At 41.2% G+C, this 25,840-nt stretch overlaps 1 protein-coding gene across 2 annotated transcripts in view; it reads right to left on the reverse strand.

The window, feature by feature from the left end:
• The window catches only part of nrxn3b (neurexin 3b), a 458,514-nt gene that overhangs the window by 315,904 nt on the left and 116,770 nt on the right, over positions 1–25,840 (reverse strand). For both annotated transcript variants that reach the window (XM_074615644.1, XM_074615645.1), the window contains exons 4-6: positions 21,716–22,852; positions 16,669–16,686; positions 16,280–16,306 (exon numbers count right to left, since the gene is read on the reverse strand). In XM_074615644.1, the coding sequence (XP_074471745.1) occupies positions 16,280–16,306; positions 16,669–16,686; positions 21,716–22,412 (742 nt within the window). In that variant the 5' untranslated portion in view covers positions 22,413–22,852. The remainder of the gene's footprint in view (positions 1–16,279; positions 16,307–16,668; positions 16,687–21,715; positions 22,853–25,840) is intronic.

A 25,840-nucleotide genomic window follows, 5' to 3' on the forward strand; every position in this document is an offset into this window, starting at 1 on the left:
GGTACCCACGAGTCTCCCCTTTACAGACATGCCCACTTCATGATAATCACATGCAGTTTGGGGCAAGTCATAGTCAAGTCAGCACACTGACAGCTGTTGTTGCCTGTTTGCCATGTTAAAATATTTGTTATGCTAAATGCAGTACCTGTGAGGGTTTCTGGACAATATTTGTCACTGTTTTGTGTTGTTAATTGGTTTCCATTAATAAATATATACATACTTTTGCATAAAGCAAGCATATTTTCCCGGTCCCATGTTGATAAGAGTATTAAATACTCCCTTTAAGCTACATTTTGAACTGATAAAATATGTGCAATTAATTTGTGATTAATCACGATTGAATATTTTAATCGATTGACAGCCCTAGTTTTATAAAAAAAGAGTTGCCTAAATAGTAGTAAGAACACTTCACTTCAATCACCCCATTTAGCATTTATAAGTACTATATTAGCAAACCGCTTTTGTGTATTAAGCACATAAAATGACCAAAAGTAACTACAGACCCCAACATTCACCACCACGTGAACATCCATGCCCACACAAACATATTGTGTCCTTCCCAAAGCCAACCAGCACAGCATTGCACACATGGCTGCTGGATGAGAGCAACACACACAAACGAGCACACAGCGAGTGCAGCGTTGGGAGCTGATCAGTGCTTGATTATCTTCCCTCAGTGCAGCAGAACCAAATCGGATGACTTCATTAGCATATCATCTGCATAATGGCTCCGCCAGAGCAAGGGCATTCGCCTGCTACGTGGCTGCTTTATGTCTCATTCTGGGGGTGGGGGGGTTAGGGTCAGAGATTCTCTTTAATTTTAGTTACAACTAAGCATATGCTGGGTCCCTTTTGAGTCACATGTCTGCTTTAGACATCTCAACTGGCCGGTTAATTGAGGGCACGATAAAAAAAAAAAGAACAAATAAAAGAGTTTCCTCGCTGATATTTCCAATTATGAGCCTTTCTGCTGCAAATTAAAGTACCAACACTTGAGCATGGATGTTTGTACGGGGAATGTTAATCGCCTGAATATTTTTATTTTAGCATTAGCACAATTTCTCTTATACAAATCACCTGAGGAATGTTTGGTTAAATAGCTTAAATCAAAATGTGAAATAACAACAAAAAGATCTGATTATGAAATGATCAGTATGAATTTTGACATTCAGGTCTGATCACACACAAAAAGACGACCACGTCCTCACCAGCCTCATATATTTCTCCTCAGTTCTTCCCAGGATGAAAAGCCACGTAATATTATCAAGGGCTCTTAGAATATTTATTCCCCTCAAATAGAGTGCCATGAAAGGTTTTCATTTCTAACTTCACAAAAGTCTGCCCTTGGTTGGTGTTTGAAGAATGGCTCTTTCTTTTCACCTTTTTTAACATTTCATATCACTTACTTTGTAACTCTAATGTTACAAGATGTCATGGCCATTTTTTTTATTCCATTAGCTCTGGTTCTTTTGCGTTTTAATAAGTACTCGCTGCTTTCATCGGAGTTCACAGGTCAAAAAAAACAACGACTTAGATGAAATACATTTTTTGAACTGAAACAGCCCCTTTTTGTTGTCATCGGTGTCAGAATGTTCCACTAGTACACTCATCTTGCATGAGCACTACACTTCAACACACATACGCATTCATACAGACACATACGCAGAAATAAGGTCAGAAAGAAAACAGCCATTCTGTCAGGCAAGAGTGCTGCCAGGTAATGTTAGACTCCATTGATATGAAGGCTTCGGAGGTTGCTATGTCATTGATGAGAAAGAAAAGAAGGCCTTAAAAGGTAGAAAAAACACTTTAGTATTGTAAAGGTACAATCCATATATACTGTATAGAAAAAAAGGTACCATCTATATATATTGTAGGGATGTCACAAGAACCAATAATTCGGTAACAAGTCAATGCCAAAATTCTGAAAACATGACTGTACTCAGTACAGCAGGGACCGTAAGGGCTTGAGACTAACGGGGTCTGGGGACAATAAGAAATGTGTCTGGGAGACAGTAAACTCACGATCGACGTGACCAGGGGACACACCCTATATTTTCCCTAATAATGCTACATTGCGAACAACAAATCAGTGTTGAAATTGGAAGGATGAGAGCTAGTCAACGTTAGCTCCTTGCAGGACTGTGTTGCTTAACAGCTAACGTTAACTAGCTCTTGTCCTGACGATTTCAACACGGGAGGTGCCATTTGATTTACATTATGATGCATTTTCGTGCTCTATTCGGTAAAATAATTATTATGTGTTCAAATTTAATCTTGTGAAAATGTAGTTTTTGTCGAGAACTTGAATAAATCCAGTTGTTTGAAAAAGATGTTTTCACAGTAATGTAAAATAGATAATAGAGAGGGAATTATGACCTGTTTATCTTTCTAACAAAAAACAGTATACAAACGGTAATAAAGGAGTGTATGTTGAAGAACATGGGATTTATTGTTTTACTTTTTACTATGGTATCGAATTGGTATCAAGAATTGTGGAATTTCACTGGTATCGGTATCGACTACTAAATTTCTAGTATCGTGAAATCCCTAATATTTTGTATAGAAAAAAGGAACAAAAAACGGTTTAATAAAACTGATGCAAACTAACTAAGCCAGCTAGCCATATTACATACCAATATCAAACCACACAACTAGTAAGTTCTAAATTGCTCTAATTTTTTATTTTTTAGTTGCCTGATTTTAGTTTTTTTTTTTTTTATTTGCGTCAAAGTTCACCTGAAGTCCTCAGCATCAGCATCAGCATCAGCATCAGCATCAGCATCAGCATCAGCATCAGAGCAATTACGGCATTTGGAGAGGATCTTTTTTTGTCCACCCAACTGCGGGACTTGACTAAACCATGTACACCTTTTAGAGGGGCAGGGGCAAGATTGCTTGTATAGTTGCAAAATTCAAAGTGTTTTAGAACAGAATTTAAATATCAAATAGGGCACACCTCGAAGAATTCGACAAACAAATGCAGAAAAGTGGTATGGAAAAAATAAGGATTAAAAAAATGATTTTCAAGGCCATAATATGTTAGTGGAGAAAATGCTGCAAAACCGGGCAACCATGACCTACGTAGATAGATACGTATTAGATCAAGGAATCTACATCAAAAGGATCAAAGAGAGAAAATTGCTTCTGCGCTTTGCAGTTGAACAGTTGTCAGCAAAAAAAAATATTTTGTAATGACAACATTGTAGCAATATTCCCATTTGTCTTCACCCATTGCAAAGACAAATTCTCTACCAGATTTTACTGAAATCTCTTCAGTAGTTTCGGAGATATTGGACTAACGGATCAACACACAAACAAAAAATAGCCTCCTTGGCAGAGGTAGCAAGCAAACAGAGAAAGAGATGGTGAAGCAGAGATAAAGACAGAAGGAGAGAGAAAGAGTCAGCGTACTCCAACAGTGGTTGCTGTACTTCTTACCATTCTGCTGCCATGTTTGTTTACTTTCTCCCTGGTGTGAACATCTATGCATGGCTGCAGCCATCACATCTACACATGTCACCCCTCTGCAAAATCACACAAACATTCTGCAAAAACACACACACACACACACACTCCCACATATTCCTAAGCCTTCCTGCGCTCGTACTTAAGACTCTCACAATACAGCCCTTCAAGCCACATCTTAACCTAGTTCTTTGCATAAATCCTACTCATAAGGTCTCAGGCACTTCACAAACAATACACAGCAACCCTGAGTTTCCAGCCTAATGTGTTCACTCAGTATACTACTACTACTCCTGCATGCAAACCATGTTCTGTAATTGTAATGTCTTATTTTACTTGAAATGAGACACATTGATGGCAGTTGTCCTGACTAGTGAGTCATAAAAACATTCATGTTTAATTGTAACACTGGTAAGAATGTTAAAGCTTGCGTCCCTTTCTGTCACTATAAAGATGTACGCTTATGCATGTGTGTAAACAGATCTTCTGTTTGACACAGTGCATGAACAAACAGTGCACGCTTTATGTTTGCGCAGCAGCAAAGCCAATAATGATTTCATGCAAACATATTAAATATTTCGGTGAGGAAGTGTCTTAACCGAGAGCAATATTCTTCTGGTGATTAGCAGCAATGCAAATAAAGATGGACAAATATGTCAGTTACACATTCACATGTTCTCTTTATCTCTCTCTCTTTCTCTCTTTCTCCCTCTCTCTCCCTCTCCTGCTCCCTCTCTCTCAGTTGCGTAACCGCTGACGCACTCATGATCCGTGAAAAAGTGGGAATCAGTTTTGCTCGGTTGATCCCAGAGGTCAGCGGCAGAGAGAGAGAGAACAGAGGGAGAGGAGTAAAGCGAGCGCAAGGCCAAGAGAGAGTGAAGGAAGGAAAGGAGGTGAGTTGGTGTAAGAATTGTGCATCGTAGCTGACAATGTTTTGTGAACCTCCGCCCGTTGTCTTGGGAACCGTATATGCAGGCGATGGCTTCGTTGGAAGGGGGACAAGTAAAGAGCAGAACGTAACATGGCAGGGAATAATGTAAATGTAACTAAATGGAAAATTAAAAGCCAAATAACTAGGGCTGTTAATGGCTTAACATATTGAATCGCGATTAATCACAAATTAATCTAACATTTTTTTTATCTGTTCAAAATGTACCCTAAAGGGAGATCAGTCAAGTATTTAATAAACTTATCAACATGGGAGTGGGCAAATATGCTTAATTTATGCAAATGTATGTACAGTATATATTTATTATTGGAAATCAATTAACAACACAAAACAATGACAAATATTGTCCAGAAACCCTCACAGGTACTGCATTTAGCTTAAAAAATATGCTCAAATCATATCATGGCAAACACAAGCGCAACAGGCAACAACAGCTGTCAGGGTGTCAGTGTGCTGACTTCACTATGATTTGCCACAAACTGCCTGTGATTATCATAAAGTGGACATGTCTGTGAAGAGGAGACTCGTGGGTACCCATAAAACCCGTTTCCATTCACATATCTTGAGGTCAGAGGTCGAGGGACTCCTTTGAAAATGGCCATGCCCGTTTTTCCTCACTAAAATTTAGCGTAAGTTTGGAGTGTTATTTAACCTCCTTCACGACATGTTGGTTTGACATGGTTGGTACCAATGGATTAATTAGTTTTTTTAGTTTCATATGATACCAGCATCTTCTTTAGCCATAAATTTGAGCCCACTACAACCTAAAAATCGCAAGTTGCATAAATGTGTTAAATAAATTGGTGGAATTAAACGAATTAGCATTACCGCGTTATCACGTTAACTTTGACAGCCCTACAAATAACAGAAAGGAACGACAGTGTGAACAAAACGGAACTGAGGGAAATGACACAGCAAAGAGACAGAACATAGATCGAAGCAGACAAAACATGTTAAGGAAATTAGAGAAGAAGAGACAATCAATACCTCCCTTGGATTCTAGTAACAAATGTAATGAAAACAATTTACAATCTACTTCATTCCTTATAATGCAGCTTTGAACCACAAACAGAATTGCTTGTTACCTCCACTTTTCAGGCACAATTCTGAACAATTTAAGCCCGGGCAGCCATAGGGAAAAAATGTACTCCAGCCAATCAGCATCCTTTCAGAAACAATGAGCTGCAGGAGGAAACCCACAGGTGTAGAGGGGGAGGAGGTCGGTGTTTACAGCTCATATTTTCTGACTGCGTGAGTAGCAGCCGGTCAGCGCTGAAATCAATTTGACCAATGCCCCCAATTTTTAGCAACTTTGAAATCCACCTCGAGGATTGTGGTGTAGTTTCGGACTGAGTAATGAGGAGAGGCAAAGCTAAACTCAATTTCAGGGTGAGCGTCTGGCCATTAATAGCCGTTTATCAACAGCACGACCGACGCGTGCCAAGGCCAGTAAGTGCCAGCTGGTGCTCTGAATCCAAACGTCTGAGGCATAACAGGAAAACCCGTTTCCATTGCCCCTGTGACACTGCGTGGAGACAAACAAACCAGACCTATGATGACACACAGAGCCTGTCTCGCGCCTTGCTAAAAGGACAAGGAAGGACAAATGGCTCATTCTGCAATGTACAATCATGGGTCAGTAGGGTAAGGACTATGTTTAGAGAAAAGAGATGCTTGAAGTGGTGGTAAGACTGATTCTTCTTATTTTAGTCTTTTGAGCAGTACATCAGCAGTCAATCCTGTCAGCAACAATTCATTAGATTCACTTACTGTATATAGGAAGAAAAAAAAACGTTTTGGGATATCCTCAGAGTTGCTACCAGCACTTAAGTCTTGCCAACATTCAGTACCTTAACTAGAGCTGAATGATTATTAGTTGTAGTGTAATTAATCGCCAACTATTTTGATAATTGATTAATTGGTTTGAGTAATACCAGCTTCTTAAATGTGAATATTTTCTGTTTTTTTACTCCTCTATGACAGTAAACTGAATATAATTGAATTGTGGATAAAACAGGACATTTGAGGACATCGTCTTGGGCTTTAGGAAACACTGATCGACATGTTTACCATTTTGTGACAATTTATAGACCAAACAACTAATCAATTAATCTAAATAGTCAAAGTCATCAAAAAATGAAAATAGTCGTTAGTTGCAGCCCTAACCTCAACAAATATTTTTTTCTTTAAACTGTATCTACTGCAATAGATTTGGGCTGATTGACATCTAAATACACTCAACAAAGTGGCCAAAATATGTCAGTCCATTGATATTTTTCATGTAAAAAGTGAAACCTGGACAGAACTGCTAAACTAAAAATCCTTATCCTGTGAAGCATTCGGCCACTAGTAGCACTATGGAGCAACGATTGATGAGGGCTTAACAATACACGCAATGCATTTTTTGCGAGAAACACTACATGTAAACATACGTTTTTTTTGTTACAAGATAAATCTACAGGGTACCTTTAAAAGAGTACTGCACCATTTAGCATAGAACTTTCATAACATTGTTGGACTCACAATGGACAGTTTTCTAAAATGAGGATCAAAATCGAGCAGTACCAGAGAAATTATGGATGAGGATCACCAGAGGCCCCGAGATACAATATTATCACCATACTTAAGTCACGATACGATCTTATTGCAATTTTAATAATTTAGCGATAAGATATGTTGCAATTTATCACCTTTTTTCAACATCTGTTTTATTTAATAAGATACAGTTTTCACTCTGTTCATCTGAGTTATAATTCACATATCTTGAGGTCAGAGGTCAAGGGACTCCTTTGGAAATAGCCATGCCAGTTTTCCTCGCAAAACATTTAGTGTAACTTTGGAACGTTATTTAACGTTCTTCCCGACAAGCTAACATGACATGGTTGTTACCAATCGGAAGGTTTTCTAGTTTCAAATATATGTAATATATGATACCAGTATCTTCACTCTAGCTTTAATAGTGAGTACGATACAACCTCTGAAAGACAGAATAGCGGTCGGATTGTTAAGAAGTTAATAGTTTATATAATAAAAGATTGATAATTGACGTCCGTGTATTGATACAATACTGCCACGCAAAATATCACGATACTATTCTGTATCGATTTTTCCCCCACCCCTAAGAGATATTGTCTTTGTTATTCAACGCATTCTTCTTCCTGATCAAAGCCTGCCTCCTACATTACCCACCATGCAACTCGACCACCGACAGTTTGGTTGTAGATTCGCTGTGTCTTTTGCTAATGTAGCCTTGATCCGGCAGGCTACAGAGGTCTGATAAGCTTATTTCTATCAAACTCTACACCCCAAGGTTAGTCTTCATCTCTAGCCAACACTGACCCTGGTGACATCACTTTAAAATGTAACAGACTTTGCACCCTTTTGCAGTCACAAAACTTTTTTTTACAGACAAACAGACTTTAATATATAAAATGTGTGGTGTTCCGCTGCACATGCACCACCGAACACAATAAATGACCAAAATTAGTATCTGTAATGGATTTTTTGTTCAATCAGTTGCATCATGTGTACAATATTAAAACCGTTTGTTCAAGTCAAACAAAAGACCTCACATTAGCGAATGGGACACCAAAGTGCGATACACACTGGCAGCGACTTGCGTAAAAACCTGCGTCATTGCGAGTTGACATCCCTCATTATATGCCACTGGCCAATTTCCAAGCTTCGACACACATCAACTCTCCAGAAAAGCAGCAGTTTAATCACATTTGCTTCCCGGATCGGCAAATCAAATAATGCGGCACTACGTGACGTTGTGTGAAGCACTTAACACATACACTCTGCAAAAGAACAAAATAAACTGCAGTATCTTCCTTGCGACAAAACATAACTTTTCTGTTATTTATCCTTTGGTATAAATAATAAATGACCAATCGCTACGGTTGAGGGGAAAGTACATTTTGTAGACTATGGCCTGAAACTACTGTATAACACACTGCAAACTGCTATATAAAAGCCATTGCAATATCTCTGGTTTAGTACTGGCAAAGTCCAGTGAACTAACCAAAAAGCTGTGAGGAGAATGGACAGGGCTGTATATAAATCCCATTGAAGCCTGGCAGCATCTGTGGACAGGCAGTAAGCACCAGCATAGCACTCCCATCTTGAGCCTGACTGTGATGTGAGACTCATGATGTCCACAGTACTTTGAACTGGAGAAACACGAGGAAGAGTAAGGAGGAGGAGAACGGCTAACTGGAATACTGAGGCAGACAGAGATGAATAGGGTGGACGGAGGCAGGAAAGGGGACTGAGAGAGAGACGGAGTCAGAGGAGGGGTGACAGACGGAGAGAGAATATATATTTATATATATAGAGAGAGAGAGAAAGGGGGAGGGAGGGAACAGAAACAGAGAGTGTGACAGAGGGAGAAGGCAAAATCTTTTCTGTGTGAACTTTGCGGCAGGACTTTGAGGGGATAATTAGGGAGAGTGACTCCAGAAGTGGAGAATAAGTTCTCAGTCCTAAGCCTTCATGCAGGGGGATTAGATTTAGGCAGAACTCCTCGCTCCCTCCTTCCCTCCTTCACACTCTCTAAAGTGGACTCGCCCCCAGTGCCAAGTAATGTCCAAAACAACTATGGCAGTGCTATTTCTCTGTCCACCCTGGAGTCCAAACAGTTTCCTTACAGAATGAAATGCCATCCTGTATCATCTTGAGTACAGGGAGTGAGTACAGTTATAGGAAGGAAGCATCCTGCACATTGCTATTATCTCCAATAGCCTGCAACGCCCACTATATAACTATCAGTGATGGATGCTAAATTTGGTGGCCAAAGTATATTTTTGGTGGCCAAAATGTAGACGGATGTAAAAACAATACAGAAAAGGAAATTTAATGCAACTTAACAAAGCCTTGCTTAACTGTGATATTAACAGAATAAAAATATGTAATTATTTATTAAAATTGAAAACTCAAGTTCTTTGTTCTCTCACAGTCTCTTAGTACATACACTACAAAAGATACAGTCCATGTTGTTCGCATAAAAACACAATTCAAGTGATTAGGAAATAAGTTATTGTATTTTTATTCAAATATTTGCTTTGATTGGCATTAGTAGGTTTAAGTATGTATTATAAGCTGCTTGGAGCTAGTGTTAGGATGTTAAACATGTTTCAGTTCCCTCTCTAATATCTAAATTATTAAAACATCTCCTTCAAACCATATTTACTACAAAACTACATTTTACAAGATTACATTTGAACACATCATGAAAACGTTATAATTTACCTTCGATCAATATTAACTTTTACTAAACAGAGCTTGAACGCATCATAATGTAACTCAATGGAATCTCCGTTAATGTTTTTGTGACTACGGGCCATCAGGCCATGGTCAATGTCGAACCCTGATTATAACCTGAGTATAACATTATATATAGAATCATAATATTCACATTCTGATCAGACTATGTCAACAAGGTTTTATATTAACTGTGGTTTGCATTATTGCAAGGTGTAACCAATATTTTCTCTCTCCCCATTGTGTGTCGGCATTCAAGTAAAATTTGCAGCGACATTGAGCTTTTGTCATGCATATAATAGATGCTTTTGTGTTCAGAGGAAAGCCATTAGGCGATGCTGGCAGCAAGACCTGCAGGCTGCAGCTTAGACTCTCATCTCTGACCTTGGGCTAAATCGTCATACCCCGGTGAACACCATCCAGGTGTCCACCGAATGCACATCATTGATTAGACACGGGGGAGGAAATAATGATGTCACAAGTCAGTGAGTGCAATATGGGCCCTCGTGAACAGGTCAGAGTGTGTTTCACTTTCTTTTTTTTTTGTGCTATGCTGGCAGAAAATATGCTGAGGAATTGCTTTCGATCGCGAGCAGGTTGTAGTAGTAGAAGGCTTAATAAATTGGCTAAAATTAAAGATTCTTAAAAGGCTATTTTGAATATGCTAATTACCACACTACCTTTTGCCAACACTTACTATGCCATCAAGGGAACACAAAGTTGTTGTTATTGGATAGTTAAAAGATAAACCCACAAGAGAAAATAATCCTTGTTTCAAAATATTACTTCAAGGTCTAAAAACAACCACACAAAACACCTGGAATGTGATCGACTCTAGCACATCACATCTGGATGTGGTACAAGCAACACCTGAAGTCTTTGACTGCTTTCACCCTTATGGTACTATATATACGTACATCCAATCTCAACATAATGAAACTAACAAGTACACATAATTACCAACCACAATGCAAGCCTTCCTGATCGGATCTCATTATCTGGATGATACAGATGCTCACGGTTGGAGCTGTAAATAGGTTTGGTACATGTGCTCACTACATTTATTTCACATAAAGACTGCCTTATCTTCTGCTATATTATTATTATTCCCCGAAGCACAGAATAGGTCAAATGCAGAGGTCACATGAACACACGTGAGCTCAAAAAACATCTCAGAGTGGAGTCGAATAAACTGCAGGTTGAAGTGCAGCAAGTTGCTAAACTGGAGCAATGTTGCTAACTGGAGCACAGTCCCTGGTCCACTGCCATTGCTTCTAAAAAAGTTTGCTATATCGTCAAAGCTATGCATCAAAAAAAGTCGCATCTCTGAGCCAAGAACAATCGGGGCCTGGCTGACTGCGAGGGACTAAAAACTTTCTCGATAGATGCCTCGGGGTTCATGCGGCATCGGCCTCAAATTTGGGTACAAGGATGACAAGGTGCTCCATATTTCTCATTAGAAATATGTGGCCTCTCAACACTGACGCGCTCCCCTGGCCCCTTCATCTGCAGCACTCTATCCTTCTTCCTTCTGTCTTTCTCTCCCTCTTTCGCCTTCAGCCCCACCCCCCCCCTACTCTCTCTAGTCACTCCTCTCGGGTCTATTCTCCCCAGCCTCCCACTTACTGTGCCCTCTGACCGCTGTGCCATTTACAGTACACACACACAACCGCAGAGACATGAATCTAACAGCACAGGGACCTGCTGTAAGGCACATTTTACAAATCCTCAATAAATAGTCACATCATAAGTAATGTAACCTGAATAGTCCCTCAGTTACATGTGTGTGTGTGTGTTTCAGAATCATCTTTCTTAACATAATTATTCCTTTCCAGAGGAGTCTGGAGCCAATCCAAGGATCATTGCAGGGTTATATAGAGACAATCATTCATACTTACACTTATGGGTAATTCCCCATAAGTGTCCCCAGGCCCAAGTCCATCTGATTTGCACGTCCTTGGACAGTTGGAGGAAACTGGAACACCCAGAGGAAACCCCCACGGACTCCACATAGAAAGGGACCAGAGCTGTGCATCAAACCTTCTCATTCTGTTATGCAACAGTGTTAACAACTGAATCGCTCTGGGACCACTCGCTACACACTGATCGGCCCACTACCTAATATGCTGACGCAAGTGTAAGGGAATTCTGTCTTTGGCTTCGCCCCATCCACAGGGAGAATACAGTGCAGGGTCAGATACAGAGCCAATTGGTTCAGTATAGTAAAGACTCACACACATCACAATTCAGTCAAAAGTCTGAAAATACGTTACTGTCCTTTACTTGATATCAATCAAGATAGATGTTCCCAACTGAGTGTTCACTGAGCAGCGATTGTCCAATCATAGCTTAGCAACCGTAATGAGGCAGAACTGTCAAGCGTTGGATCTTTTACTTGAAGAAGTGATGTGGATGAGGCTATAGTAAGATCTATACACTGTATCCAAAGAGTCTGGAGGGTGATGTCATTCTTTTTTAGCATTTACAAAACCAAAAACAGAAAATAAAAGGTTGAGGAATGGATGAGAAAGTGTGTTTGTCTGCTCTAAGATAAGCTGCAAATGTTAGCATGTCCGGCTAACTATCTTACGACCTACAGCAGCTTCCAAGGTCAAGGAGCACATCACACTACGTTAGCTTGTGAGATTGCCTGGGAACAGCTTTAGCCTCAGTTTTTAACCATGATATCACGTATGATGCCATGAAGGGCATATTTAAGACCCCTTTTACAAGACCCATTTTAAAAAGGAGTCAGCTGGAAACATTGAAATCTTAGCCAGAGAGCTTATCAACCAATGCAGCAGCTAACGTTAGCTTAATTAGCTAGCTGTGCTGATAAAATCTGCCAGGAACAGTTGTCATTTCAGACGGTAAAATCACCATACACTTGGAATCCGGGAAAATACCGGAAGTAAACAAGTCGGCATTACTGCGGTGGCTTCTCCCTACAATACGCACACGTCTGAATGCAAGCTGTCCTAAGACGTGTACAATTTTCTACTTTTACCTTTACTTTCTATGTAACGTTACTTTTGACAACAATGTCTACGAGTTCGGAAAGAACCTGGGCAGTTCTCAGCTGCCTAACATTAGCCTGACGTGGTGAAACAATTAACGTCAGCTAAGTTAACACTGCTTACTGTAGCTAACGTTAGCTAACATTAGTGGGTTAAAGGCACTGTCAAGGGACTCAGAATAAATGAACTCAATGAACTAACTGTGGCGTTATTGTGAAATATAACATTAGTTGCTCTAACTAGGGCAACCTAATGACCACAGAGTAAGCGTCATGAATCGGTCGGCATCACAAACAGTACACGTAGAAAGCTAAACGTGTTGACTCTCAGCCGACTGCGTCGTGGTTGCTCGTAGTGATGGCAGCTGTGTCCTCGTAAAAGCCTTCAATTTTACATGAATCAATTTTAGAAACATACTCATCTGTGTTTATTATCTACGCCAACCAATTATGTAAGTTACTACGAGCAACCGCGGACGTATTCCGCTGAAAGTCACCGGATAACACGATTAGCAGACTTTGAGCCACTACGACTTGAGTGGTAAATCTACCCCGTTGTCATTGTAAACAGCATTATGTGTCACACAAGGACGACAAACTTTACAGGGGTAGCAACTGTAACCAAGGGGGCGGGGCTTAAGGAATGGTCACTTACTCAGAATAGTGAAAACGGGCAACTCACACACACCTCCATGGCCAGTCTCATCATAGTCACGTCTCAGTCAATTAAACTGTCAAAACGAGTGAACATAATTCATAGTTTTCCTCCTTTTAGCTAAAGGAGGGACAAACACACACAACACGCATGACCACACACAACACAGTGTATCACATGGCTTTGATAAATGAATAATGAGGCTATTCTCTGCACGATTGCAATATACAGAGGCCACCGCAATGACCTCATTTAAATGAAGCCAAATGTCAGGTCGAATTCACCAATCAGCTCCTTTTCAACAGACACAGAACTGTCACATCCAATTAAGCACTTACACACACACACACACACACACACACAAATGGCGGTTGTGTGTACACACAAATGCACATACGCCTCGTCTTCACATAGACGGTTCATCATTAATATTTACTGTTTGCAAAGACACTGAATAATCCATCACAGCGCTTACTCTCATCATTCCACATTAAACAGTGATAATCAAGTGAAAATCACTTAGTCCCCGGTACTGACACCGTAATTCTTTACAAGTCCACTCCATCGCTCAATCGCGCATCCTTCATGCAACAGTACATGTGGGCGCTCGCGAGCTAGAAAGCATCCCGAGTCCCCTGATTTTCGCTTTCTCGCTCTCAAACACACAGACGAGCATATGCACACAGTTAATGAACACACATAATGAATGATTAACCAGCGCAAGCACAAATTCAACACACACACACATATACACAGAGCTCTTGAAGCGCAGATAAGAGTACAGTAGGGGGAAAAAAGGATTGCTGTACCTTTGTTTCTACCTACAGTTTTTGGAGAGGAGAAAGGATCCGTAGAGATAAAAGAGGGAAGAGTGTCATCCCGCGAAGAGCACCAGAGAAAGACAGCAAAAAGTAGGGATAAGCTATGGTTAGTCTACATTAAGCCTGTACACTGCCAACTGACACTTTCATGCAAAATGTTGACAATCATGCAAATGGTGGAGAAATGGGAGAAGGGCACGAAGGCAGCATACAACTTCACTATTTTAACATGTTTACCTGAGGTCACACCAGAAAGAGGCACAGCAAAATTCATTTGCACGTTCCCTTAAAATAAAGGGTACTTGAGGCTTGGTGACTACTTCAGAGACGTGTAGTTCACCACCATTGGTTGTGGCTAGTCCCCGATTTGACTGTTATCGGGCCATTAAATATGCGTTATTGGTCGCTATAAGCACCATAGATGTGGGCCATTAGGGACCTACTACACCTACTGTTGAAACTTAAAAGCCACACATTCTAACACAGTGTAAAACTGAATGAAACGTTAAGTTTGAACACAATAGCTCTTTAGGTTTAGGCAACAAAACAACTAGTACTAAGTTTCAGGAAAAACATTTTGTTTTGGCTTAAAATAACTATTTTTAAAAAGTAAAAGTGACACTTAAGGCGTGTGAACACAACTACATGTTGTTGGTTTCACACAGGATGCGAACCCGGGTCTTCTGGGTGCAAACCTTATGTTTTGAATCCCATCCATCTTCCCCGACCTTAACTACATATGGAGTTTCATGCCGTCTATATTACAGCGCCTGACTTCTGCTTCTGCTCCAGTCATAATTACTACGGTCACTAGAGGTCATTGTCGTGTTCTTTTATACCTTCTTCCGGTGATCTACCATGTTAAAACCTAATAGTAGGCGTAGTAGGTCCCTATTGACCCACATCTATGGTGCTTATAGCACTGATGACGTCTATTTAATGGCCTGATAACAGTCTAATCAGCTGGGCTAGTTTTGTTTGGCACAAGGAGGAGAGCTCTATTGCGCTTGCTTGTTATTTAGAGGAGGAAAAGGTTTACAACACAGCTAATAATAATAGCTTTCTCAATTTTAGACTCTACCTCAAAGGTCAGCACTGTCAAGACAGTTTACAATTAGTAAAGTTCAAAGTTGAACTCTTGGATTTACTGCATGTTTGCAGGCAAATCTAGAAATCTTGGGGATTCTATGGATATTAAACTATTTCTGTACAAAAAAAAACTGTTATAAATGCTGGTGTGACTGAGCCCGAACACAGGCCGCCTCTGCAACGCTCACTGTTCCTTTTCGCCAGAAAAGATTGTTGATATTAGACAAGTCTGCAAAATCCCAGATTACATTTGTGACGTTCAACTTCCAATGACACAATTTTTAGAATCGTAGCTCCAGAGCAACTACTAAATGAACCTTGTTTTTGTCAACTGCAGTTACCAAGGTCAAGAATGAAATCTTCCATCACCCCAACCTTCACAGAATTCACTCATCCTTCACCACACTACTTCCTACATTGAGACTGGATGTAAATTGTAAATAGTGTGCAGCAGATTTGGTATACTACGCTGTTTCTTCTACATGTATCTTACCTAACAGTGACACTTTATGTTCCTTATTTTCCTGTTTTCCCTCTCTATCTCCCAAACCCCTCTTCTTCTTCTTCTTCCTCTAAGCTGTCTCCCCTAATTCCAGTGATTTCCTTATCCACCCTCCTGCTTTCCATCCTCCCCCCCTTCCCTACCCCGTCGCTGCAGAGGTCGAGCAGGAACAGTGGAGTGTGTCGCTGCATGTTAGCTGTGGAACTGAGAGCAGTACACAATTATGTAATACACAGAAACCTGGGTGAAACGAAGGTGAGGAGACACAGGGGCGCAGAGAGAGAGAGACAGACGAAGGTGAGATGAGGAACATGCCATGCCTCCATGCACCCCTTCTCGCCAACACACACACACCCTCCCACTTCTCTGCAGCAACAATGGGAGCATTGCAACACACAAACGCACACGGACAGGTAGTGAAGGCACACAGCGTAAAATTACGCCCCAAAACCAAGCCAGGCGGTGAGAGAACAAAACACCAAACAATAGAGCTTCATAAAGACAAAGAACAGAGTACCTTGCTCTGCCTTCAGGTGTGCGAGGCCTTGAGGAGAAAAAATTCAAACAGAGAGGCACAGAGAGAAGATTTGAGAACAAGAGCACACCAATACAGTTGTATTGTCATTATGCATGCTTTGCATGATGGCAAACCATGGCTCTCACACTAAAAGCAAAGCTTTCCCAAGTGCATTTGAAAGCTTTTCTGTAGAAACAGACAAATGACTAATAAAGAGAGCAACACAGTATGTGAATATAAAGTAGCTCTGCAGGTTGTTTACTGAATAAATGTCAATTATAACTTTCATAACTGGATTACTGGTACATGTTTGCTTGCCTTCTAAAAACTGAATGCATAAACATTTTTAGACTTTAACTCAAACTGTGACTATCCTCCTTGAGACTCACCTGGTTTTCTCTGGACTGCTGTGGAGGTGTCACAGGAAAAAGAGAGAAAGCAAAGAGAAGTCCCGCATTAGCAACACACACCAGCTGCTTTTGCATGTCTATCTAACATGCAAAACACACTTTTAAAGCATTGTGCTCCATGTAAGGACCAAAGAGGTGCCCCTTGACATGTCTAATCAAAAATAACTACTTCAGTGTAAATCCCTGTGGAGAGAAACACATAAAAGTTCATCTGTCCCGTCTTCTCAGGGAATCAGATTGACAAAACAACTCTTTCACATTTCGAATATTGTTACAGTGACATAATATTCTGCAACTTGTATCACACAGAGTGCCTCACACACATAAAAACAGAGACATAAATCCATGAGGATTTATGGTGTTGTGAGGTTTGTGGATCTCGGGATGCTCCTTCTCAGACCCATATCTTTCTCCTCCACCTCCCCTTTTAACCCGCCCAACATTTTTTTTTGCACTGCTGACCCAAATTCAACACACCCCTTGCGGTTTCTCAGAGGAATGCTCACTGTGGGATTTCTGCAGCTCACAGAAAAAAAATTAAGCCACACATTAAACTTGATCCCCTTGCGGTAAACATCCTCACCAGGATACCACCCGTGGATGGCACCTTGTGGGTATCAAACATGCCAGTTTGATTTAGGGCACGTGAAAGATCACTGTGGATTCGGTCTCAGTTGCATCTGTGGTTATACGTCGAGTTTTTATCCAGCATCCTACCTCTTTAGTCTCAAACCTGGCGCTGTAGCCTAAAATGAATATTGAGAGATTTCTGTAATCAGAGTCCCTCGAGAACATCGAGGACTGACAAGAGGAAATTAAACAAACCTTAATCAAGACATTAGATATTTCAAGTGTCAGCTCTGATGCACACAATATGTGATATTAGTTTGACTAGCGTTGTACTTTGATCAGCTACACAGAGGCCTGGCCTGTTCCCCATCACTGGATACAAACCTCTCTGACAGCATTAAGTCTTTGTAAAATGTTAAGTTTAACAAACTCAACAGAGGACATAAATATCATTTGAGAGGAGGCGCAAATACTGTAGAAGGAGCTGGAGGGTTTTTTTCCTGTCTCATTGGGGAGTCCAAAATGGCTGCTACTTCTCCTCCCACACGAGAAGGATGACATTGGGAGAGGAAAGGGAAGGACGAAGCATGGAAGTGGGGGGATGGGAGATAGTGGCCAGCTGATGGACGGCGGCGCAGCTCCAGCTCTCGAAAACTGGGGGACCCCTGAATGTATTGCTTGAATGAACAAGAACTCGTTTTTCTTTTTTTTTTGCAAATGCTGCCGCTCAAGCGTGCATATACTGCGTGTGCATGTTTGCGTGCTATACGCTCAGTTACCCATGTAGATTAAACCCTTTCTCTTGATGCGACAGCGCCCAGAACAAGCCAATGTGCCGTTGAGGACATGTGGTCCAAGCGTAATCCCCTGCTCTATTTTACCAGCAGCTTCACCACTCAAATCCAAACATAATTTTCAGCTTGGGCACTAGACACAAATGCCCTCTGCACTGGAATCAGGCAAGTCCCTGCACCATTTTTTCCCTTTTTTTCCCCCCTGACCTACTTTTTATAGTAAGATTATTGTAACTGTCATTTTTTTCCATGTCTGTTTATTAATCCCTAAAGCTAAGCCTGAAGGCACCATTTTAGCACTTGCTTAACAGTTTGCTTGCCCTAGCCTTCAATTACTAGCCTTCCATCAAACCAGTGAATATTTTTTTACGCAAAAGGGGGCCTTAAACTGTTCATTTGAAATGCAGGATTGCGACAGAGGAAATGGGTTTTACATATTCATTAAACAATCCACTGTAGCTCTTAATAACCTTGACCTTATGCATATCTCATTGTAACTGGAAAACCCTTAGGTATTCAAGAGACTTCATAATGTCACCCCCATTAATTTAATTGAACAGAATGAGGGACAATATCCAGATCATTACCATAAAAGATATTGATATTTGCACAGCTAATGACGGGAGCTGAATGAAGTTGATATTAAAGATGACTCCGCAGAAAGAAGTGTAGCTGAAGAGCTGTCGGCGGCGCGCACACACGTCAAAGGACCAGAGCTACAGTATGGCGGCGGATTTGCCCGCCAAAGTCGACACGTGTGGGGAGCGGGTGGTGTCTAATTTCAGCTCATTACCCTAACACAGTTAGTCACACCGATACGTCCTGATCCACAAGGGAGGAGAGGCTGAACATGTGTTTTATGGCCAACTGTTTTGTGGTGCTAAGCTGCTAGCCGAGCTGGACGGTTTGGGAAGAGCTGCAGAAGCTCAGAGAGAGACGGCACTTACTCGTGATTATAACGGCGGAGAAATAATGCAGCGGCAGGCTAACCCAGCTATCCCACGATACGAGGAAATGCACACCAAAAATGGGCAAACAGAATGGGAATATCTTTTACCACAAGTGGCACAAACTTCCGCATCCCATTTCCTCATTTGTCATCTCACATGTTAATTCTGCCCACTATTTCCCTTCTAAGCCAGTGGGCTAGCAGGCTACCATTAGGAATACGGCTGGCAAAATGCTTCCAAGGCCCAGTCCACTCAGTCAGTCAGCCATCTGCCCATTTTAACGAGTAGCTCCGGGGCCTTGTTGCATCGTGTCTATGTGTCTGAGTGCGAGCATGTGCGGCCCGGGCCATGCAGCCTGATAATGTAACATATAAATATTCACAGGTTTGACAGATTGCTTTCATTGCTCATTAATATACAGCATAATCAACAGTATGCTGACAAAAACAGATGTGCTAAGCACCTAACTGCAACCGAATGGTGGAAGTGTAATCGTTCTGAATATCCCCTTAAAGCATTAGGTGCTTGAGGCTATAACATGAACAACAAGTATTATGACACTTGTAGACATGTGGACATAACAATAAAAAAAATCCTGCACACTAGTTTGCCGTTAGTTTCAATCGACGGTGGTGTTTGTGCAGGCATTTTCCGGGCAAATTAGCCATCTCTGTTCTCATTATCCTCCTAATTATGGTTCCCTGTCTCTGTGGCATAATCAACAACAATCAGCCACATCAGTTAATGGAAAGGCAGAAAGGAGGAGCAGTCAGATGAGCTGGGGAGCTAGCATGATTACCCTTTCTACGTTTATTGCTTGAGAACAGATGAAGATGGAGAAAAGGGGTGTGCAAATAGATGAGAAATTCTTGTCCAAAACCTGACATCTTGGGACAAACTGGGGCAAAACAGGCCTGTGGTGAATTCACTCATCACCCTTGCTCTACCCTGGGGCTGACATATATGACCATCCCCTCCCCTGTCCAAGCGATCTGGCTGAGTCGCACTCTTAAAATGCTGGTTGTTTTAACACGAGTGTGTCATAGCTCCCCTGTCAGCTCTTAGGAAGCTCTCAGACAAATTGACCTCCTCCTCTTCCTCCTCCTTCATCGACTGTTCGACAGAGGCAACGAGCAAATGGGGTGAAGCGAAAAAGGGGGCATTTCCAGTCCGTCCGCTTGACTGCTCTGCAACCAGCACATCGCGTGCTGTCCTGAACAATGCCACAGGCTAGCGCTTGGGATTTAAGCTCCAAACAGCTTCGTTTGAGCAGCAAATGATGGGACACATTATGAAACCGAACGCAGCAAAGATCTGAAAATGCTTATTCTAAATGCATGCTGTAATGGTGACAAATTATAGCACGTTAACTGTATCAGACACCGTTTAAAATATCCTGCAAACAGTGCCATAAGATTCAGTGAGCATTCCCCTGATTTTTTTTTGCAAAATGAAGTCATCCCTTCGCTGTGTCAGTCTGATTTAGACATGCAGGAAGTGGGTCAGCAGTGGACGAAATTTGACATGGGTCTGTACACACAAAGTTATCTTTTACAGTCCATACACATGAAAAAAAAAAAGAGTTAGGCATGTAAGATTATAGTGAAATTGTGTATTCTTTGGATTACTGGTCTAAATATGAAAAATAGATTTTTTTTATTTATGTTAGTTATTCTTGGCATCAGCTGGCATTGAGCTCAAGGTTACAAGCATTGGTATGTTATGAAAGGTTTTAACATTAAGCAGCCGGGCCATACAAAAATAGAAAGTAGTTCACTGTACACTACAAGAAAAATGTTTTTATAGTATTTCCTAGAGAGGGAGGAAAGGACCAGTAGCAACTTATAAAAATGGGTCCTGTATTATATCACTGTCAACGGGCCATTTGAGAGACTACATAAGTAATAGCTTAAAAAACACAGTACGCCTATATCTTTAAAGGTGTGGAGATAGAATAGAACATTGTCAAAGAGCTGCATCTCATTACACTCCCCCCCAAAAAGAGATGACCTTGGCACAGAAGCAGAGGAAAAATAGATGAAGTTGTTTCTCATCCAAACACTGTGTGTACCTTCAGGTCCCCGCGCCACCTTGCAAGAGCTGAATACATTTAACGGAAGAAAAGAGAACTGAGTGTTGTAATTTTAGTCATATCAGCTAATACCGTATCCACCGCTTCCTCATCAAAAGTAATAACTGTGAAGGCAGGCAGAGGAAACGCTGAGCACATCACCTCCAATTTAACTCCCACATGAAATACGAAGACTTTCCAAAAGGAGCTGTAAGAGCAACAACCCACAAAGAAATATACTGAATCTACGTCCTGTGTAGACTGCATTAAATCTTTCAAACATATGGGAGTATAGCTGCTTGTGCTTCAAATAAATCACATTGCAATCAATGCACATTTTTCAAGGTATTTCATAAATGAAGTTTGCAATTAAATCTAATTTCAGCACTCTGTATTGAGATTTACGGTGTAGCAAAATACATTGAATTTAAGGCTGCACACCATGAGATGATTTTAACAAAATACATTTGGTGTAAAAAGCAAATATGACAGGTAAAAATGTTTACTGTATACCTGGAGAAGACAGTAAACCTGCGGTTCGCTCCATTCTAAATTTGTAAGGAGTCCCTGTGAATTCTTTACAAAGATTTTAATCAATATTCAGCGCTTGACACAGAAAGCTCTGGAGCCAGCCCTCTTACCTTCAGTGCAGTATCGACCTACATATCCAGTTTTGGAGCAGTCACAGTAGGTTTCTCCATCTGCCAGCGAGCAGATCCCGCCATTCTCGCAGGGGTTCTCTGTGCAGAGGCCCATCATCTCCAAGCGTACTTTCTGACTATTGATGAGCGTGGGCAGCTTACTTCCATAACTGAGGTCTGTGATAATTCCCTTGAATGGTGGCAGCTCGCGGACAGAGGGCAGAGTGATGGCAGATGTGCGGATGTCGCCCGGGAGCCCTCCGAGGAAGAGGTCACTAACGATCTTCATAAACCGCCTCTGGGGCCGCACCTCTTCCGTCTTGGTCTGGCCATCCACGGCCAAGCCAGTCCGCAAGTTGTGCCTGTTGATGGCGGCAAAGTGCCAGCGGCTGTCGTTGACCGTCTTGTCAGAGGTGATGGTGGTCTCGGCGCAGTCGATGCTGACGCGGAGCTGCAGCTTTCCCTCGGATACAGTGAGAAGCAGAAAGTCGCAGTAGCCGCCGTCGTCGAAGTAGAGCATCAGGCCCTCCGATTCAGAAGTCTTGAACTGAAATGTCAGGTCACTTCTGGAGCTGGCGTCCCAGCGCAGGTAGCGAGCCCACTGACCTTCAGAGCCAGTAAACTCCAAGCCCATGCTCAGGCCCAGCACGGTACTTAGCAGCAAGAGGACATGACCAGGTAGGCTGTTGGGATTCATCGTAGAGAATAAGAGGACGCACCAGAAGAGAGGGTTAGAACTGGAGATAGATCCTCAAAGTGATAATAACATCTGATTCTGGCTGCGTCCAAGGATTTATCTGCTGAATGTTATATTCCACATAGATGATTTTACAGTCAAGTGGAGAATGCAATATCCTTTTTTTTTTCTCTGGGTAGATCTAATGTTGATAATGGACGGAATGTAATCTTCTCGGCCAAGTCTATGCAGAGATATATGGAAAAATATCCAATTTCCCCACAAAGTGGACAAGTGAAAGTGCTAAGATGAAGGTGGCTCTTGGTGTGTTTTGTCAGTGATTCAGAGCTGCATCTTGCGATTGTTCTTTGAGGCGACTTCCTGGATTGAAGCACATAATCGTTGGTCCAGTTCTGTGCCCCATGGTTTGACCTCCAGCCACGGACACACCTTTGCCAGAACTGCAGAAAAAAGAAAAAGAAAAGATCACTTTAAGCAAAAATTTATGTTTTTCAATATCCATTGGCATAACAAAGGAGCCACGTGCAAATAAAATAAAATGTGCTTCACTAACAATGAACACATAAACCTATAAGATACAAAAATGGCTATAATATGTATATCTAATTTAATGTTATCGAATACATTAGCTCTGCAACAAATAGATCATTTGTGAAACTAAAATGTTCCATTTTCATTGACACTGTGAGAAAGGCGTTGATTCAACTCTGAGGTAATTTTAGGCAGTGTTTTGTAGTGTTGTTACATTATATTAGCATATATTAGCGTAATTAAGTCAGTTCAAATTAAATGTTATTCAAAAAAAGAAGACAAGAGAAGAAGCAGTAAAGGATTTTGTACTAACAAGTTCAGTAAAATATACAGCAATGCTTTACAGATAAACAAAATCATGACTATGAGTTTACATCAAGCTTTAAGTCGATGTTGAGAGCACCACTCAATGACGATTTGACTCAACGTGTGGCCAATAAATACAACTAAATAACCACTAATAACACCCATTAAAGCTTTACGAGCATTTTACGCAGGGTTCCATTTCCACCAATTACTCATTTTATTTGAAGATCAACTCAAATGATCGTTCAGAGTTTTAAAGCCTTCATTTTTTTGGGTAGACTGTTGTTGCTGATTCTGTGATGAGTGAAAATCCATTGAGGTGAGCCAGAACATGTGTTAAGCCTCAAACGTTAGCCTGCTATCTGCAAGGGTCTGCTGGGATCCTGATAAATATGACTAATTATCCACCGCCACTCTCTCTCTCATTTGCATGTCTTTGGGGGATTACAATCATAAACAGCTATTCAGAAAGATGTTAGGATGGTACCGCTTCATATGCGAATCCCATCACTAAGATTTTTTAAAATTTTCTTCCAGTGAATACATATTCAAATTACTTCCATCGCTGAAACTGCGATGACACCGAATATTAACTAGCTCACTGGCCCTTGCTTGCTACACCTGTACTCATTCAGTTCTGTTTAAATTTGCTCAGCAGAGCTAGAAATGATTCACATGGCGAAACCTTATATGTGTGTGTACTCTTCCAGCCCTTTGCCCTTGCAATTGTTTTGGCAGTGGGCTGCCCACCAGACAAACGCATTGTCCAATCATGACAGTAGCACAGAACCGTGCAACACAATAGCGCCTTTAACCACCTGCCCTGAATAGTTAATCTTGCTGCAGCAGGCGAGCTATTGAATTCTAGTAACCGATACCTATGCTAATGCATTGTGTGTGCACGCATGTGTGTCCGTGTGCAGGAGTGTGCATGTGTGTCTCTCTTGACAACACCGGGTTGCCTGTCTGGATCATTGTCTTTGTCTTAAAAGTGACTCGGTGAGACAGCAGAGAGGTTAAAAGGTTCTGTGTGGTGAAAATAACCCTGAACGCAGCTGTGTCAATCCAACCTGCCTACTACAGGGATGTGCTATGTGCTGTGTGTGTGTTCCTTCAATAAGCAAAGCTTGATATGCCCATGAAACCCGAGTCTCCTATGAAAATTGGCCCTGGCCTCTATTCAATTAACACGACTTATTGTGTGTATTGCCTAACTGAGGCATCAGGTGTCCCTGTGAGTCATTTGACAGGGAATAGTAATAATGCTAACATGTTGACTCCATAAGGTCACTCTCAGTTAAAGCTGCAGTGGGTAGAAATGGAGCAAATATGAGGAAAGCAACCAATCAGAGCTGAGCTGGAGTCTGCCGTCCAGCTGCCGTCTATATGAGCTGGCTGTCAATCACTCGCGAAGTCCAATCAAACGGTGAGACTAGGCAGCGCGGATCAAATATGAATCAATATTCTGTTACTGTTATGCCTACTTCTCACCTCAAATGTTTTCAGAAACATTATTTTAGTGTGCTCTTTAGCTGTAAAATTAGAAAGTTTGTGACCCGGAAGCCATGTTGAGAACAGCTGAAGAAATACCAAGCACCGCCCACCAGCCGGAGCCCAGATTGGAGCCCAGATAGATTTGTTTAAAGCCTGAAAACAGAGCCATGAGGAGGAGCAGAAGTCTAGTTATCTCTCAGAACACTTGATATTATTGAATTTTTGCCCAATGATGCCCAAAACTTTCTGCCAACTGAAGTTTTATCTAAAGCACTAATGGGGCGTCTTTCTTCCAGTGTAACAGCTAGCTACACAATAACGTCCCTCGTATTTAACCCAAAATACAACAGTTTAAATTATTTATAATTATTATTATTCAATAATAATTGTTATGAAACATATCCTTCGGCTAACTGATAGCACCCTTAGCAAACCACACTTTGGAGGGTAAAAAATGCAGATTAAGAAGCTACTTTAAACTACTTCAAGAAGTGGGTGTGCTTAAGACTAGCTGATTATTTGTTTGTTGGAAAATGGCTAGCAATGAGCCGGCTCTTTTAAGTGAACGATAAAAGCCGGCTTGGTCAGAGAGCCGTTTTTTTCTTTCTTTTTTAATTAATTCAAGGCAGAATGATATGATGATGTTCTCCGCACCACGGGCACTCCATGCACTGACTGTGACTGAAAATTGTGTTAATGACGTCCGTGCAACCAATCAGGTGATGACAAGGATCATACCATCAAGCAGGGACGGTCTACAGGTACAGAGTAGGAGGGAGAGGAGAGAAAGAGAGAGAGGAGTGCGGTGCGCGAATAGCAGACAAGACGAGTGACAGTCAGAAACGAAGCAGCATGTAAAATGACGGTATTCTGGAAATTATAAGGTTTAGTATAATTATATTGAATAATTTAAGTGATATATGTGCAAACATACTAATCAAAAATCAAAACAGCACTAAATTTGGCTGAATTATAAAAAGGCAGAAGTGGAAAAACGAAGAGCCGAGTTTGGGAGCCGAAAGAGCCGGATCTTCTTGGTGAGCTGAGCCAAATGATCCGGCTCACTAAAAAGAGCCGGAATTCCCATCACAACAAGC

Source organism: Sebastes fasciatus, chromosome 18 (assembly GCF_043250625.1).
Source record: "Sebastes fasciatus isolate fSebFas1 chromosome 18, fSebFas1.pri, whole genome shotgun sequence".
Lineage (NCBI taxonomy): Eukaryota > Metazoa > Chordata > Actinopteri > Perciformes > Sebastidae > Sebastes > Sebastes fasciatus.